Source organism: Dinoponera quadriceps, unplaced genomic scaffold (assembly GCF_001313825.1).
Source record: "Dinoponera quadriceps isolate SergipeBrazil2010 unplaced genomic scaffold, ASM131382v1 scaffold10149, whole genome shotgun sequence".
In the NCBI taxonomy this organism is placed as follows: domain Eukaryota; kingdom Metazoa; phylum Arthropoda; class Insecta; order Hymenoptera; family Formicidae; genus Dinoponera; species Dinoponera quadriceps.
Window position 1 is genome coordinate 53,534 of NW_014563918.1, and position 14,643 is coordinate 68,176.

Here is a 14,643-nt window from a genome sequence, read left to right on the forward strand (position 1 = left end):
ATAAAAATATTCTTACCTATTTGCTATTTTATTTTGAAATATAAATTGCTCCCTTAAATAAGTACGTTGCAAAAAAAAATGTTACTGTCAAAAGATCAATCCATTCGGATAAAATCAAAGAGAACTAGAGGTGGAAGAGAAAAATAAGAAAGTAATGTATTACAATAGTCAAGTTTCAATCTTCGTGAATCAAGAGCTTTATCAGTTGCAGGAATTAAATCACATATGAAAAACAAGAAAATGTCGGGATACAATCTGTGAAGAAAAGGAAAAAGACTCAACAAACAAGTTGCGGAGAAGGAGAACGAAGAAGAGGAGTAAGAAGTTTTGAGTAAAGAAGACGAAAACAGTGATATGGGGAAATCCTGACGATGAGTGAACGGAGCAAACTGAGAAGTAGGGAAATGAGGATGCTCGAGAAGGATATTGTGAATGAGGACTTGGAAGAGAACACGGACATTGCTCGAGATATAAATAGTAATGATCGGGGTTGAAGATGCACCCGTAAATCTCCTCTGGAGATGATAGTATAAGAGAACGAATATAATATATACACGTATATTCATTCGATGCCAAGTGACACACCGCGATGAATCTCTGCCGTTGTCCTTGCGTTTGACGCGTAATAATTGTGCGAAAATTCGTGCATGTGTTTCCGCGTGCCGCGTCTCATTCATTTCCGCTACTTCGTTTCCGGCTGATCCCGACCGGAAACGAAGGCAGCAGACGGTGGGACGCTTCAAACGATACTTGTATCCTCGATTCGGTGTCTTCCAGGTGAGCCTGTCGCGCGCGCGCGACGAGATGGTACACGGTGATCGCTGTACTTCTATTATCACGAAGCACGACGGCCGTCGTGGCGGGCGCGCGGCGAGTCTTGAGGTGTCGCTTTCCGATGGTCTATTTTTACCGAAAGGCGTCCCAAGCCAGTCGGCAAGCAGGCGGTATAGCGACGGTTGGGCGCTATTATAAAGCATCGTGTGCCGGCCGCGTTGTAATTCATCGCATTAAGTGCGGAAGACCCCACCGGGGCTCCCGACGATCTCGCTGAGGAGCAGGAACCGCGAGGCAATCGTGTTCTCACGACTGTAGTACCTGTGGAAGCTGCGGGAAGGCTGTCGAGGTTTGTGAAGCATCGCGGAAAAGTGACACTTCTTTCGACCGACCAGGCGTCGCTTTGCGGCGGGTTTCTCGCGGAAGCTTCGTTCACGTATGTAGCCGCTACGCCGCGATATCGACAGGCGCAATCGGCGGCCGGTGACCTCTCTTCTTTTGAATAGAGAGAGAGAGAGAGAGAGAGAGAAGTGATTTCGCACTGGAGCCGCGGGACCAGCGGCTCCAGTATGAAAAGACCTCACTCTAATCTGAGCGACGACGATTCGCGGCGATCCGCTCGATATAAAAATAAGCTCTCTCTCTCCTTGCCTCTTTCTCTCATTCGTTCTCTTCTCTCCCTGCCCGTCTCTGTCCTATCAATGAAGCAGCCCGTTGTCTGCCGAGCGTCGCGGCGGCGGTGGCAACGGCGACGGTGACTCTACCTTCTGTTTCGCTACCTCTCGTGCGGTGTCCGGACTGCCGGTGCGTGCCAGCGAACGTTTTGCAAGATGCGAGATTCGCCTCTCGCGACGAGGGAGCCCTCGTCGTGAGCGCCGGACGGACTCTGACCACTCCGGCGTAGTGTGTAGGCCGGGGCGCGCATTACGTAAAGCACGGGGAAAATAAATTGCGGGGAAAGAAGGAAAACAAAGTGTAGGCGAAGTGGAGGCGAAGGGAGACGACCACCTTCTCTGTGTGTGCACACGTCACGATGAAGAGAGCTTCGTTTGATAAGTAAAATCTCTGTTCGCAGTGTGTTCGCCTGAGAGAAAGAGAGAATGAGGGTGAGAGAGGGAGAGAGAGAGAGAGAGAGAGTACGAGCTGATACATCGCGCTTCTTCTTTTACTTCCGTTACGTCGCGTTATCGTTCGGAGAAGGCGATTTTTCCAGGAGTGCGCGAAGAACGTAGAGTTTCCTCCGTCGTCGTGTTCAACAGCGCAGCCGTTTCCGTGACTGACCGGATGTCGCGTTTTAAAGATATGACGTTCATTGTACTCGCGGTGACTTATCGTAAGATGAAGATATATCGTCGCGGGTTCGGTATTGTGAAGGAATACACGCACGAGACGCACGTTCTAAAAAATGCCAATGTTGTCGATGTTGACATATTCGTTTCCCTTCAGTAGAAATCGTACTTGAAGTCTGCGCGTTTGAATAATTCGAGTAACATCGCGGTCGAACAATGGAAGAATACTGTGTCAGAAAGGAGGCTCACCTTGAGCTTTTAATTACCGGCATAATCGGACATGCGGCTGCGGTTTTACTGTCAATTAATAGTTCACCTCCAAGTGCTTCGCATTAATTCGGTTGGAAAAAACTGTCCAAAACCACCGTACTCTTCATAGGTCACCGCAGCGATTAGCGCGATAGGCGTGAATCGTTTTAAAATTTTTAATTGAATTATCACGACGAACGAAATGTACTGACGTGAAAGCTTCACTTTCGACTTCGTCGGAATCTCGGCCCGCCGAAGTGACGAGCTCGGGTCGACTTGACCGACTTCGTACCTCTCGCAAACTACCACCAAACAATCTATTTAAAGCGAAGTATCGATTCCATTGCGTGGCTTGAATCGCGCTCGAAACGAGCCGCGTCTTATTACTTTCCCGCGGAAGAAAATCGTAAGTCCAAACTTCGCGGAGGCGCGCGCATGTGATTGTTAGCTAACACGATTGAGTCAACGCCGATCGAATGCCTCTTCCGTGTCGGTATTGTTATATTTTGTAACCTGGAAGAGGGAAGACTCAATTTCCGCGTTTCTCCGATTTTCGAATACAAAAACATCAGAATTCATGCGAACGTCTCAGAATTGAAGTCCTTTGAGCTCGAGCGTAGATTTTATTTTTTCAATTACCAAGTTTTAATCGGTGCACTTCATTCTGAAATGTTTCCGCAAATGAAAAGCGAGAAGTCGAATATCCGCGACGATACGAGGAATCGAATGTTATTTATCAATTTGAAATATCTCGAAATATACAGAGAATTTGGTCGTCGCTCGTAACACGTAGTCACACGACGTCTGATAAATCGCATCGCGGATCGAAGCGCGCGACTAACGTCACGAAGAGCGCGTCGCATTGTTACGTATCGGCGATTTTTCAGGCGCGACGCTGAATAAATACGGCGCTGATCGTGCGCCCCGAGCACAACCGCTCTCTCGGACTGTTACTGCGTATTACGTTACAACAGATAAATTTAGCATTTCTTTTACACGGTGCTCGTTGTACCACTGCCAATACCGTGGCGCGGAATTAATTGGCCGCTTGGAAGGTAACCAATTCTTGCCGTCGAAAGAGCTATGCCGGGCTCAATAGCACGCCGGGGCGGGTCCTCCGGGTTTCACCTTTGTAACGCAAGGCCGGTCGAGTTCCCTCGTCGCCGAGGGAATCGAAGGTCGGCTGACAACGCGGCGATTTCCGACGGTAAACATATTTACACCGTCGGGACGGCAGGATTCCGTCATTCGCGGCGGAATCGACGCTGAAACGGCGTAATGCGCCACGATAATTGGAGACGCGAATCGGAATTGTTGTGATTCCGCTGGATCCAACCGCCCGTATCTACGTGACGCGTTCGAGGCCGAGGAAACACCCTGTATATTAATATTCGCGCCGCGTCGCATCGCGTCAAATCTCGTGGAGTTCGCGTAAATGGAGGAGATCCGCGCGAGAAGGTATACTTTTCAAGACTGTTACGGCCACGAACTAGCGACAAATCATTTCTTATAACATTAATATACTTGCGTATTTATTATATTAATGTAGTATGTTTTATATCATTAGGCGTGTGCGAATTTTTAGTCTTTCTTCGCAAGTTCTCACTTTATTTTCATATAGTCAAAAAAGAGTAAATCCTTTGCACACTCCTAATAATCTCAGTCTCAGTAAACACTAATTAACAGTAGCGTTACATCAATATTATAATTTCCCACTCTTTCAACAATATAAGTATAATATAACGTATGTTGTACGTAACAGTTACATTGCTGAGTGAGAAATTATAATATTGATATAACGTTGTTGTTAGTTGGTATTTTAGTCGAGGCGTATTTCCAATAAGCAAGAAACATTAAATCAACCTTTCGAAACACTGATTTTATGTAGATTTTATAAACACTTTAATATAATATTCTATAAATGCGTTTAAACTGTCACTTGATAACATATATGCAATATTCCTTTTAATATTAGAAACTAGAAATATTATTTTTAATATTTGATCAAATATATTATTAACAATGACGTTGTATGCAACATTAAGAATTACATATTTGAAAACGTTACATGTTATAAAACGTCATTGTAATAACGTTGTGTTAATGATTACTTGCTTACTGGGTTTCATATTATATTAACAAATTATACTAATATGGCATATATATTTATTTGATTACGTTAATATGTGCATCACATGTTTATACGTTTATCATAAAATTCAGATCAGTATCGAGGTTTATTCGAGGCCGCTGCAGCTTAAAACGCATTTGAAAGTGTGCGCCTTCTCGCGCGACCCGCAGTCGCGGCTTCCGTCGTGTTGTATTTCCTCTTCACGCTGACGGAGAGTGAATTCGCATCGCGCGAACGTTTCGAATGTCCGCAGGTACGCCAACGGCAAGCGCAACGTTCTGAGCAACGCGTCGTACGGGCTCGCGTGCACCAAGGATGTCGAGTACAAACGCGGCAGCGTGAACTACAGCTCCCTGCAGCAGGAGAGGACTTATCTGCAGCGCAGCGTGTCCGCGGACAATGTTGTAATACGCTCGCGCGGTTTCAAGCCCTCCGACAGACACGACCCGATCAAAAGGAACTTCCTCGAGAATCTCACGTCAAGGATACTACACTTCGATATGGTGAGCATCCGTAGATCTCGATTTCGTTCACGCGTCCAGGTAGAACAGGAAATCACATCAAAATGACGAGAAAATGATGAATGACTACAATAATTCACTTTTCGATCATGATTCTCGATCACTTTCTCATCATTTTGGTATCATCTTCACGTTATCGCGATTTTCTACTTCTTCTTCTATATCTTATCTTAAGGGTATCTTCTTCTCTTCCTTTTCGCGCGAGTGAGGTGTCTGAAATTTCTCTCTCGCTCGAACTCACGACTTGCGATTTCTGTTGCAGGAGAGCGGCGAGACTACCCCGATCAACCTGCAGAAGCTGCTCACTCCGGCGTCGGACTCCCACGAGATGCTGCATTCGAAGAACAGTAAGCGTCGTTGTCGAGATAACCGGAAGTAGTGATATCTTGCGTGTTCAGAGTATGCTCCGGGGAATCTTCCGCGGACGGCCGAGTGTCGCTCCGTTTTTGCATTGATAAATGACTTCCAAGTAGCTCAGTAGTTTCAGTATTAAATGCAGCATTGATATCGACTTGGAGGCTGCTTCCGCGTCAAGAGAGATTGAATGCGTGGGGGTGTGAATTTTCAGGAAAAATGTTCGCGTCCTCGTACTTCTACGCGCCGACGCATCCTACGGTCGAGGACCAGGTCGAACTAGCACGTAGGATCTCGCATTCGCTGAGCGACGTGAAGAACGTGAAGAGCAAAGGGCAGAGTATGTACGTGAACAGGAAGAAACGATCCGTCAAATGGATCCACGACGGCAACGGTGAGCGCTGAAATCTGTTTGAATCTTTTAACACGCTGCGCACAACTCGTCCCGTTCTCGTCCTACGCAGAGAAAAATATTACTTATACTACAAATATAAGCTAATAATGATTCTTATTTATTTTTATATTTTTCTTCTATTTATTTCTATTTATTTATTTGTCTTCCTTTAAATAATATTTATTTAAAAATAAGGTTTATTTTTCTTCCTTTAAATAATAGTTATCTTGAACAAAAATTATTTTTTTCTTGATAATAGTATTAAAATTTAAAATGTTACATATACTCATCACAAATATTAGAAAGGTTCATTATCATTTACTCAAAAAAAGAATTTTTACTCTTCAAAAATATTATAAACTTTATCGAAAAAAAGTTCGGTTAATTGAAATAAGTAAATCGAAATTTTGGTTTTAATGTTTTAATATTCTTAAGTGAAGTACTAAATTTATTAGGATTCAGAATATATTTGGAATAAATTTGATGCTTATGATACACTAACAAATATAGAAACGTAAAACAAGTAATATCTGACAAGTTTTCGTCTAGTCTTGGTTTCGATATACGGATGATAGGCGACGGATCGTCGACAACTAAATCGCGATAAGCACGCCGCTCTTTTTCCCTTGATGGACGTAGATTAGCCCTGCCGCCGACTACCCAACCCATACAGTACAGACCTCCAAGGGATGTCCTAAAGACGTCCGGATGACGTTCTATGTCCCAAAATGTCCACAGGATGTTCCTCGGATAAAATGTGCTGTGTTGGAGATAACAAACCCAAATAGCACAGAGAGTTCAAAAAGAATTCACTATTATCTAACAAAATATCATCTAATAAAAAGATCGAATGGAAAAGTTATTCAATATGTTTGAAAACTTAGTTAATACTTGCGAATCGCTGCGCGACGCTTTGTTTTTGCATAGATAGTATCGGATATAATATTTCGCAGGCGTCGAAGACGAAGAAGAATCAACCATGCCGGCTCACAAGGTAAATAATGCGACCTCGTATGTGAATAGTTTCTCTCTTTCTCTCTTCTTAATCTTTTACGACGCCGGTGCGATGAGGAAACTTCTCTCGACAGGATAAACTGCCTCTCAAGTGCGTGATGAATCCGTGCGGGAAGGTGCTAGATATCCACGGTATTCAGGCGTTAGGCGAGGAGGTGAACATCGCGCCGGTGCCGAAGAATCCCGAGAAGCTTTTCGACATCGTTCGCGACTTGAACAATCAGAGAGGACGCGGTAAGCGTATCGCGTCGTGCCGACAAAGTCCGCGAAGCCTATGCGTCGCCATGCACAGCTGACATCGCCAAAACAATTCACAGGTGCCGAGATTTTTGCGAAGCGCAGGAAAAGGTCGGAAAAGTGGGTGGTGGATCAAGAACAGCAGCAGACGCCGAGCACACCCGCCACTCCCGCCACGCCGAAAACGCCAGCGTATCCGGAGAAACTGGTGAATCGCAGAGCTACTTCCAATAAAGATGTGATTAATTAGTCCGAGCTAAAAGCTATTCGCTACAATGAGAAAAAATATTTGATTTCTTTGGGTTTAATAAAATTTCGTTAATTGAAACAAATTTTACTCTTGGAATGGAGCGAACAAACGAGTATTTGATTCAACAAATAGGATTGTTTAGTTTCTCAAACAATAAATATCTCTCTTCACGTCAAATAACATATTTCTTTTATATTTTCATTATATTTTCATTTTAACTATAATTCGAAATTCGATCGATCATTTACATAGAGGAAAATTTCTTTGGATTTAGTATACGTGTTTGTTTAATGTAAACAACATAATTTAATATCAAATATTATTTTGTTTAAATGAAAACATTGTTATTTCACTAAAGTAAATTATGTTTGACAGGAAAAAACAATATTATTCATTTCATTATATATTGTTCCACTGAAATACAAGGAAGTTCTTTAATATTTTTCTAATATAGTGTTACTTCTTTCAAATACTTTATTATTTGTGACAACTATTGTAATGTTTGAACGAAAATATAAAAAAAAAATATATTATTTGACATAAAGAGAGATATTTATTATTTGAGAAACTAAATAAACCTATTTGTTGAATCAAATACTCGTTTGTTTGTTCCATTTCAAAAATCAAATTTGTTTCGATTAAAAAAATGTTATTAAATCAAAAAAATCTCTTTCTCTGTGTAGAGTAGAAGAATTGTCAAATANTCTATAGTATCAGTGGTCTTACTTGAATACTGTACTATTACTATTTTATAATTTAAATTTAAATCTATAGAAAGGATATATTTGAGACCGAAGATAACTATAAAATTTTTTTAAATGTGGTGCACACTATGTTAAACTTTTTAGCTCGTTATTAATTCGTTACTGACTGATTATTCACTAAAATGTAGAATTAGTTTTGTAATCTAACCGTTGTTTCGCCATTACATATCAAATACGATAGAATTGATGGTATTTATTATAAAATATATAATCTAACTGCTATATATACTCGCTTAATGGCATTTAAAAATGAGGGGGCAAGTTTGAGGGAGCAAAATTAAGGATACATTATTCTATAAAAATCTTAAAATAGCAAAAATGATATTATGACATTATACTTATATTATCTGGCAACTAATTATGATCTTTCATCTCATAATTGTAATTTCTTTCGTTTAACCGTCAGCTGGCTTATTTATCTAGCCATTAGAAGAAGTGAGCGTTACATTACTGGCTAGTAGCGATGTTAGAAACAAATTAATTACCTCTCGATCAGACACCCCCGAGGTTCAATTTCCGCTCTATGTATCGGCGACTTTAAACCTTCACGGATCCACCCAATGACGAGCTAAGGAATAATAACCACATTGTGCTTCCAGGAAATCAACGGTAACGCCAAGTTCATGACGCCGACGTCGTTGACGCCTCGCACGCCAGCTCCGGCTATCGACAAGCCGTTCTACAATCCTTTCACCGTGGACATCTCCCTCGACAACGCGAATGTACCTATAACAACAGGTGCGTACAACGTAAACACGATGTATAAGCGGCGAAATAATAGCGCTCCCGGCTGCAAGGTGATTTCACTTGGCACTTTCAGTTGGCAAATAACGGCGCGCTCTTCCTTTCCACCGAGTTATCCGAAATCCTCTCGAAATTACGCACCGACATCAATGTCGCCAAAATCTTCCGAAAGCCGCGGTCAGAATTTATTAACGTCAACCGATACTGCGTGTCTCACCGGCGGCGCGTTTGTATCCGCGAGTAACAGCCGACGTTTCTTTTCTCGAGCAATTCATCGTTTCACGCATCGCCGAAAATACACCGGACGCGTTACCTCATTGCGCAATCGCGCGCTTGGAAGCTTTCGGTTTCGCGAATGAATCCCGACATTTCGCTCGCGCCGTTTTATTGTGTTTCTCGCTACAGAATATTACAGTTATTTTAACCAGATCGTTAGGGAACAATTATAATCCATATAAAATAGAGAGTGTTATTTTTGATATATAGCGAATGGAAACATCATTAGAGAAGATCTGCTTTCTATTTTCTTTTTCTTTTTTATGTCAGGCCATACGTCGACAAGGAAACGTTCTAGAATCCCCGAGGTACTTGACACGCCTCGGAAATAGAGATCAATGTTGGTCCAGTCGGTCGAAGCTAGAGTTGAACGATCTTCGATGTCCTAATTGGCAAGAGTTATCGGTGTTATTTAATCGGCACGAGACGCGCTTTGCGCGCTTTGCCCGGCACTGCTACGGCATATACCTGAGACAAACAATATCTCCCGATACCAATCGTTCTTTTTATAACAGTCGATCAATAGAATCATTAAATACATTGGCCGAGATAAGTGTCTATAATTTCGTAACAAAGAGACACACGTTAGATAAGGAAGTGCTAAAAAGTATTCGTACAGTTAAACGTATAACGCGATTCTTACTGACATTTTGCCGATAAGATAAATAACACGATTGCACTGAAGAAGAAAATGAGATAGCTTTTAAGAAAAACAGGTGTATAAATTCGGAATCGCGTATATATATATATTTTTTTGCTCGTTTTCTATATGTACAGAAATATAATTGGAAAAACTGACTCTTTTTTTCTATAGAACATGCAAAGTAGAATTCTCTTTTAACCATGCTTCAATTGATTTTATAAATAAACACACAAAGCTGACGAAAATTAAACTTTTTTTATATTTCACTTTACCGATACGTCTTTTACATTTTCCGTCCTTTTTTGGGTGATTACTTAAATTAGGTACACAAATTTTGATCTCTTTTTTTTCCCGCAAGTTTCCGCTTGGTCGGATGTCGAAGATTTCAGCCTTCTTTGCGGATTTTGACTTTACTTTCATATGATCGAAAGACTAAGACTTGTTCACGCATCTAATGTACATATACTCCCGCCAGTCTCTCTGGAAGGAAAGTTCACGCGCATAGATCCCATGACAAGGCTCCTCACAATCGTTTGCTTCAAATAACAGTTTGCGCATTGCAGACAGGCACCGGTCGCACTGCAACGCCAACCGATGCGGTCATTCGGGCGAAGTAAAAAAGATCTACCTGCGGGAGATCGCGGTCGGCACGGACTCCGACTTCCCTCTGGAACGATCGCCCCTCGCCGACAAGTCCCGACGTATCGCTTTCGAGTCTACTAACGAGTATCGCGGCGGTATCGCCAGTAATCGTGCTTTCGCTGTTAACAATAGCAGATACACTAACAACAACAACAACAACAGCAACTATCAGTCGCCACGGAAAGCGGCGGATTTTTACGACGTGCGCAACAACAACGAGAGAGACGCGAGGGCGCAGCGACAACGCTTCGACGGCAAGCGCAACGACAACACGATCGAGCATGAGATCGGCAAGAAGCAACGGAACGGCGGCCAGCCGGGGAACGACCACGAGGAGAACGGATACACACCCATGCCGGTGAAGCAACTGATACAGGAATTCGAGAAGACCTGCAGACCGGTTCTGCAGTACAAGCAGATCAGTCCGAGGATCGTTCCGATCGTGCAGCAGTGCCCGATGGACAACGACATAGCGCGCTTCTTCGAGACGAGGAACCCCACCAAGTGCGGCAACGAGGAGGAGGAGGAGTACGCACGGTGAGAACTCGCGGGGGATCCCTCGAGCGATTCGACGAATCTCCGGTATTCGCGGTTTAATTAATAATTAATAATTCGATCGTGGCAATTCCTTCCGTCTTTCCCGCAGTCGTCGAGATTACTGAAATTTTTCCTCGTGACCAATGCGCGACCTGAAAAACAGTTCGGTTGGATGGATCTGAAACGGACAAACCGAACGCGGTTGAAGATTGAAGGGAACAGAATTTCTGGCTTTTATCAAGTCAAAGATCAGATTAGATTCGGTTCTTATACAGCCAGAAATCCTGTCTCCTCCGATCGCCAGAAACGCGTTTGGTCCGTTCATTGTCAGTTTAAGGCTCCTGTTTCCTCGCCGCAGTCCTATCTTAATGACATCAGAAGCGAGAAAACGCACGCCAAGATGATCTGCGTTACACTTCCAAATCAAAAGATGTATCCGTAAAATAACATTTGTGATCGATTCGGCAAACTTGCATACAAGTTACGTTAAACAAGGACAGTGACACAGCGACTATTCTGGAGTCTTAATTCAATCGAACTTTCTTCCTCATACGGCATCGAAATGAAACGTGAGGAACAAACGAACCAAGGGGAGGGGGGAAGGCTTCATCATCCGAATCAATTGTGCAGCGCGCGCGAAAGCTACCGAGGTCCACCCGCGAAAGCGCAGCCCCAACGCGACGACCGGTTGTACGGCCCGCGCGAGAGCTACGAGAGATCCGCGAGAGCTACGAGAGAGCCGACGCGGCCTCAGTGTAACGGCCGACCGTACGACGTGCGCGACAGCTACGGGTCGGCGAAGCCGCAGAGCCGGTGCAACGGCTACGTCTCCACGGACGAGAGCGAATACACGACGGACGAGAGCGAAGACTCCGAGGCGGACGACTACCCGGGCTCGCTCGAACGCGGCGATTCCGCGCCGTCCGCGCTGCTCAATTACTGCGACAGCGAGTACTCGGTCGCGTACGACGACGAAAACGCCGGCCGACGGCGCTCGACCACCTCGCAGGAGCTCGAGGCCCTCTGCGCGAACGGCGAGCCGAGATTCGTCAACACCGAGGCCGAGACGCCGGTCGAGGCGAAGTCGCTGATGCTCTCGATACTCGCCTCGCAGGAGGACATACTCGAGACCAAGAGGCACCTGCGCAACACCCCGGTGTTGGACAATCTCGTGGGCACCGTCACGCCGGAATGCAAGCTCACTGATGTTAACCCGGAGTTAGGCAAGTTAACACGCATGCTAAGCCGCTCCGCCGCTTGTCGCGTACTAACGGTTCTCTTGTCCTATTGACCGACTTCTCGTCCTCCCCGATCATACAGCTGTATCTTCTCACTGGCACACGCTTCAACGAAAGCTCAGCTTCGAACGCGGAAGGGTTTCACACGAAGAAACGCCCTGTGCATATTTCACATCGTACATGGAGAAGATATTGCGGTAAGAATCTGGTAACGCTGGACCTTACCGGAATTATAACTGAAATTATGATGTGCATCGCAATCTTCAGTGATGCATATCATGTGTACACATCACTAAAGATTTCAACGCACATGATCGTTTATATAATAATTTCGATAATAATTCTGGTATGATCTAGCATTACACACGGACGAGACTTTTGTGATGATTTTTACTACGATATTTTCTCCATATATGAGATGAGATATTCTTTTGTACATACACACATTGAAAGAAAAAAATATATATTGTATTCAAGTATATATTTGCTGAAGACTATTGGAGTTATTTTATTCGTATTGAATAAATTAAGTAATTTAATTAGAATTATTCTGTTTGGACTAAGTATCACTAGAATATAGCCCTTTTTTCTTAGTGTATACATAGAAAAAACAATTTCATTGGTATAGCTGAAATTTCGATTGGGACTAGAGAAAAGCTCGGTTGTGGGAACGGAAAGATTCCTGTAGGAGGTTTTTATTCAGTTCTACTCAATCGAGTTTCAATGCAGTTGAATGCTCACGTGCACGATATTCTGTCAGTCGCTCTAACAGTCCTTTTTAACAATTTTCATTTCTCGTCACCGAGTTTACATCTGGCCTCTATTTCCGATTGCAGGAACTGTATTTTTTTCTCCCGTATAGAATATAAGAATTTTCTGTTAAGTAAGTATTTCCATTGAATAATATGTTAATGTTAGAAGAACGTTCTATTAAATTAATTTTCTGTTTAGCCCGTACGAACTTCTTAATGCGATGTTATTGTGCAACTGGTCCGTAATCACGATTGAATCTGATTCAATCGAATCACTGATCGAAACTGGTACAATATTGATGCAGATTCAAATTCGAGAGGTTTCAATTCGAGAGATACGAGATCATATCATTTTCTCTCGTACGAATAACAACGAGAATCGAATTAAAATAATGCCAATTTCGATCGCTGATTCGAGTAAAAATACGATAGAACTCGGAGAAACTTCGACAATTCTTCTTGTCACCTTCATAGATTCTCACATTCTCGATGTTTGAACATTCCAGGCAACAAGCTGTACGAGAACAACAATTACAACGGGCCCAAACTGGCCAGTCTCCACAATTTGACGAACTATAATACGGCGCCGCGCGGATGGAATCAATCCTTCACATTCTACCGACCTATTAAGTTCGAGAAGCCGCAGGAAATCGTATACTCCGATTTTTAGGCCTACGATGTCGAATTTTGTAATTTCGATTCTGTCGCGCGTCGTGGTACGTATCGCAAAATCAAAATTTTGCACAGGCAGATATGCACTGATAACTAATTATCGTTTTGAATATCTTCGAAATACGAGAATTGAAGGGAAATTTTTCCAACGGAAATTCCATCGATACCAATAGTCGTCGCTTCAAACACCTTCTGTAAAATCTTCGACGATAAACACAAAGACTTCAAAAACAAACAACAGAACTTCAAATCTCATCTTCATCTGGTCGTTAATAATATTTTTATTTTTCGCAAATATTCGAAAGATGACTTACACCAAACTTCATTTAAGCTTATCGATGAATAATAATAAGGATTATTGATCTCCGATTCAGCAATTTGTCATCTAACAATGATCGAAAATTTCGTAATTTCTATCTGCGTCTGTAAAATAGAGCAGAAACGATTGATAGCAATTTGAAATTGTCGATTAGCTTAATCCGAGTTTGGTAAAAGTCACCCTCAAAGTGATACTACCTTACCCTCTCTATAAATCGAATATCGGGAAAAATCAAATATCCTTTGTTTCCAGGTAACAAAAGATCGATCGTACATCCGACGACCCCTCCGAGGCGTCGACGATGAGAACCATTGAGACGTGTTTTTCGCACCGTTGTATCCATTTTCGCCACCACCCCGATTTAAATCAACCGTTCGCCGTTGATCACCCGATTATCTCGCCACGGATGGCGCATACGACGTTGACGGAGTTAACAGCGCCACGTGTGCGTCATGTTTGGAGTTTCGTGTTGCTTGGTGTACCTCTACGTCTTCTACCCCTCACCGAGATATTTAGCGTTGTTTATGCTTTGACGGTGTTACATTATTGCATTTTACTTTATTATGTTATGCAAATAAATGTTGTTTTCCTAATTCCAGCAATGATATGTCCACGATCCTTGCTCGTCTCTCATCTCTGCGTACCTCTTGATCTCATTCAGATCGCACACGCTAGAACTAGGTCGTGATAACAACATTTGGTCCGTTCTTTTTAGCTGAAGTGGCTGCACTAGTTCAAAAAATTTACATACACATTGAAGCGTATGAAACGTATGTGCGAGGTTTTCACGCTTCAGTGTGCGTAAATTTCCTGAACTAGCGCAACCAGCACTTCACAGCTAAA

General features: G+C 43.0%; 1 protein-coding gene across 1 annotated transcript; it reads left to right on the top strand.

The window, feature by feature from the left end:
* Window positions 1-1,584: 1,584 nt before the first annotated feature.
* Window positions 1,585-14,398, top strand: LOC106751244. The gene is made up of 12 exons (XM_014632095.1): window positions 1,585-1,830; window positions 4,697-4,946; window positions 5,227-5,311; window positions 5,533-5,712; window positions 6,666-6,706; window positions 6,801-6,960; window positions 7,044-7,171; window positions 8,577-8,715; window positions 10,204-10,819; window positions 11,450-12,042; window positions 13,316-13,525; window positions 14,053-14,398. Exons 1-11 carry the CDS (start codon window positions 1,808-1,810, stop codon window positions 13,477-13,479), a joined length of 2,379 nt encoding a protein of 792 aa, XP_014487581.1. The 5' UTR covers window positions 1,585-1,807; the 3' UTR covers window positions 13,480-13,525; window positions 14,053-14,398.
* The last annotated feature ends 245 nt before the right edge of the window (window positions 14,399-14,643 follow it).

Bases quoted from the DNA above. Each gene is read 5' to 3' on its own strand.
- LOC106751244 (XM_014632095.1), top strand. From the start codon at position 1,808: ATGAAGAGAGCTTCGTTTGATAA. The intron at 1,831-4,696 runs GTAAAATCTCTG...GAATGTCCGCAG, and splicing joins AAGAGAGCTTCGTTTGATAA to GTACGCCAACGGCAAGCGCA. The intron at 7,172-8,576 runs GTGAATCGCAGA...TTGTGCTTCCAG, and splicing joins CAGCGTATCCGGAGAAACTG to GAAATCAACGGTAACGCCAA.